Here is a 4436-nt window from a genome sequence, read left to right on the forward strand (position 1 = left end):
TTGGATGCTTTTTCATATCATTGACATCATAAATCTTTTCAATGGTTACGTTTCTTGAATCCACTAAGGCAATCTTGAATTTTGTCTCTCCCTATATATATGTTATTGATCTAAGGATGAGTTTTCAATGGTTACATTTCTATCGATAATTATCACTAAATATGATATGGCGTGTCAAAAATTCAGTTCTATTAATTTTTATAAATTTTTCTAGTCAACTATCTAATTTATATAGCCATTGAATTATTATCTCACGGCTAAAATAATAATATCCATTGAAGATTAAATATTAAAGTAATTATTAAAATCACACTGATTAATCCAAACTATACAAAACAACCTATAATTTAGTGTTAAACAACACGGGATATGATTATCCAACTCATGCATACCAACTCAGCATTTATTTTCGGGGAAATTTTATTGACACCCCATATTTTTATTAAGGCACTTCATTTGAAAAATATAATCTCTTTATTACAATTATATCCTTGCACACCCCCAAATTGTTTGACATCGTCTCCACACCCCATAAGCTTTTTTCTTTTCTTTTTTTTTTTTTTTTTGGCGTAAATTTGCTTAAAATCATTAACGACAACAATTTATGATGAATTCAATCCACAAATATTGGATGCCTTTTCAAATCATTGACATCATAAATATTTTCGTTCCAAAAATAAAATAGGAAACTTATAGAACACTTGAACCATCTTTCTTAATGCCTCTTTCTTTCCGTCCTCTTTTTCTTATTTTTTTAATCCTTTATTATAGGTTAAGATAGAATTTTTTTTGATTGATGTATATATATAGAAACCTAATCATACAGATAAAAAAGTTTCAAACAACAAAAATTAATATATAAAGCTTAAATTTCATTTTTTTTTTCTCTCGTTTCTTCTCCTCTCTTTTCAAGTCTTCTCAATATATATGTTGCATACGAATTTCGACAGAATGATACGATAATATCTTCAAAACAACAAGAAAAATAGATGTAGAGTTATTCAGGTGTGATTATATGCAGGGGGCAGAGCTGTATTAGTCCTATTTGGGGCAGCTGCCCCCACTGGGCCCAAAACACTCCTCTTACAATTTGACCCCAGGGTTACAATTTTTAACATTTTTCTCCTTATTTGCCCCCACTCAAATTTTTTTATTGTCATTTCTCCATAGTTTTTTAAAGAAAATTTCAATTGGACATTGATTTTTGGTTTTTAAGTATATTCTTATTTAGAATTTAAGTCTAAAATAAACCAAAAATTAACCATGTTACCATATAAATTTACAAGTTTTTAGACTTTAAACGTTGAAAATTCAATTTAACTCTATTGAATCAAAAAAAAAAAAAATGTTTAACTCTAGCTTAATTCATTTAAATCAAAGGAATAAAATAGATAAGTTAAGGGTAAAAATTACATCATTATAAATTTAGTTCAAAATTTTAGTTCAATCATGCTCCCACTGAACAAAATTCCTGACTCTGCCACTGATTATATGACAGCGAGAGTGAAGAAAAATATAAGAAGACACGGAAAATAAACAAATAGGGGAAGTTGGTGGATGAATATGCTCTTTCATTCTTTTGTGTTTTTTTTTTAAGTTGCCCTTTTTAGTCATTTTCTTAATCATGGAGTGCCTTTATACAATTAAGGGGTGTCAATATAATTTTTCTTATTTTTGTTATATGCGCTAGTGCTTCTAAAAGATAAAATTTAACTCAACTAATTAAAACTACACCAAGAATATTGGCAAATATTTTGGTCCTTCACTAACGATTGTCCGTTAAGGATTATCTTACATGGCAATGAGATATGTAACATAATATTTATTTGATTGAATTAAAATTTGATGAGCAATGCTATTTGTATTTGGTTCCACAGTTGATATCTCATTGAGCGACTTTGATTTATTTGATAAATTTGGTGCAGTTAGTTTGGTCCCAACGGTAATTGGGACTCGTTTAAAATGATTTGTTTTTATTTCCAAGTTGTAGCCCCTTTAAAACCGTGCATGGGTGATAAGTGTTGTCAAATCCGTTTTGTAACCAGTCATTTGTTGGTGTTATTTGTCAAGAATTTTGAATTCATGGTTGATCATTTGGTCCCGTTTATTTCACTGATTTAAGTTTAAAATTTGAATTTTGCTACAGTAAAACGCTCTAAAAACAGTCACATATAATTTTTTTATTATAATAAAAAACTCTCACATAAAGTCACATTTCAACTCGAATTAAAAACTCAAATCAGTGAACTAAACGAGTGCTTAGCACTTGATTATCAAAAGTTTTGAGTTTACGATACATTTTCCTAAATCACGATAAATTTAGGATGCAACCGGCAACTGCCTGAGAAACACGTCGTCGTTTCCCCATTTGCGAACACACGACACATCGTTTAAATTTCAACGACACCTGTGGCAGTACGAACTAAACGATGGATCGTTTCTATTAAAAAAATTCATAATTTAACTTTAATCCAAAAATATTACGTCAAAAAAAATAAAAACAAAAACAAAACACCGCAATCCGATGAGATTGTGATGGTTTCCAAGGAGTAGGATTTAGCAAAAGAGAAAAAATCGAATTTAGAGGAAAAAAAAAAGTAAAATTTGAAAAATTTTTGAAGTCCCCACCAACTCAACCAACTCGGAGTGAGTCGAGGAGTGAGGGAACTGAAATGCGCAATCCATCTCGTCCTGCCATGGGAGCAAAGCCGCCAAATCCGCCATTTTATCCAACTCCGAAGCTCCCACTCCTTCCAATCCCGACTTCATTTATCGCCGTTTACTCTGACGGAATCGAAGCTCGAGAATCGCAAACCTGAGAGAAATCTCGTTTCCAATCATTAAAGATGTCAAATTCGGAGCTCTCTTGCTCCGATTCCTCTTTCTTTTCTTCAAGCTCGAGCTTCTCTATTAATGGTGGGTTGATTCTGGAGCCTGCGGTTTCCAATAATTCCTTTCTTCGCTGGGTCTCGCCGGCGGCGGAGCAGAGTTTTGGTAAGGGTTCTTCTGTGTCGTCGTCGTCGAATTTGTGTCGATTCAAAGCGGTCGGAGTCGGAGGAGGAAGGTTCTTGTCGGTGAGCTTGACAAGCGACGGGATTGTTCGCGAGACGAAGAGGTGTTTGGTTCAGAATGGGTACGAGGACGCTGTGGTTGAGGAGAGGAAGAAGAAGAATCAGAAAATTAGGGTTCGGAAAGGCGCTGCCGTCAACACCACCAAGCATTTATGGGCTGGCGCTATCGCCGCCATTGTTTCCAGGTCTGTTTTGGTTCTTCTTGTTGAAGAAAACCTTCAATCTTTAATGTTTGGATTACTAATTGAGTGGTAATTTCGTGTTTTGTGAACAATTTGGTTTGGGATTCTGACATAAGATTTGCTAACTGATTATGAGAAACATTATTGTATACTATTTGTACTTGTCAATTAATTAATAGTTATGTGAAGACTTATATATTAAGTGCTTGGTTGATGAGAGGATATTGACTATTCTTGTTCTCTCAGAACTTTTGTGGCACCACTTGAGAGATTGAAACTGGAATACATAGTTCGTGGTGAGCAGAAGAATCTATTCGACCTCGTCAAAACTATCGCGGTTTCTCAAGCTTGAGAGGATTTTGGAAGGGGAACCTTGTTAACATCCTTCGCACAGCGCCGTTCAAAGCCGTCACTTACGATACTTACAAAAAGCAATTACTCAGACTTTTTGGAAGGGGAATGAAGAGACCACTGATTTTGACACAGTGCTCATAATTGAAGTGAGCTCGAACTAGCATGATCATCCACGGCGGACACTGCAACTGAAGGAAGATCAGAATTTGCAGCCGAATTCACGGCACCTGATGATGCAAGAAGCCGCATCTGTTGAGCCTTGTTCAACTCATGTTTATGTTAGAGATATTGTAATATATCTCTCAATTTTGATATCACAAAATTGGATTAAAATACATTCAGGAAGAGTGGGCTGACACAAGCACGCGCTGCAGCGCGCAGGAGTGCGCGCGGACGCACTGCAGCGCTCTTGGGCGCTGCAGCCTGTGCAAAACAGACCTCTTGGGTCTGTTTTGCTAGGCCCGCGCGCTGCAGTGCGCCCTGGGCGCTGCAGCCTGCGCAAAATAGACCTCTCGGGTTTGTTTTGCTAAGCCCGCGCGCTGCAGTGCGCCTCTTGGGCGCTACAGCACAAATTATTAACGGAAAATGTGTTTTCGTGTGTTTTAGTGATCTGAAAAGGTCTCGAACCATTACATCTATTTGTGATATGTTTTCTCACATATCTGAGCACTTATTAACAATAGAAATAACTATTGATATAAGTGCATCAGCATATAAAAGATAACCATCAAATTGAAAAGGTATCTTTATGTGAAAGGTTGTAACACTTAAAGAGAATGGATGCATCCCTATCTTTATTTGATGGACTTTAGAAAATACATATATATAA

The 4436-nt window shown here is 35.4% G+C and overlaps 1 protein-coding gene across 1 annotated transcript; it reads left to right on the forward strand.

Annotated features, from left to right (window-relative positions):
* The first annotated feature begins 2749 nt into the window (after positions 1-2749).
* LOC112091325 (probable mitochondrial adenine nucleotide transporter BTL2) lies at positions 2750-4170 on the forward strand. The gene is made up of 2 exons (XM_024164672.1): positions 2750-3256; positions 3500-4170. Exons 1-2 carry the CDS (start codon positions 2847-2849, stop codon positions 3603-3605), a joined length of 516 nt encoding a protein of 171 aa, XP_024020440.1. The 5' UTR covers positions 2750-2846; the 3' UTR covers positions 3606-4170.
* Positions 4171-4436: the final 266 nt, after the last annotated feature.

The sequence above is a fragment of the Morus notabilis genome, unplaced genomic scaffold (assembly GCF_000414095.1).
Source record: "Morus notabilis unplaced genomic scaffold, ASM41409v2 Scaffold10011, whole genome shotgun sequence".
NCBI lineage: Eukaryota > Viridiplantae > Streptophyta > Magnoliopsida > Rosales > Moraceae > Morus > Morus notabilis.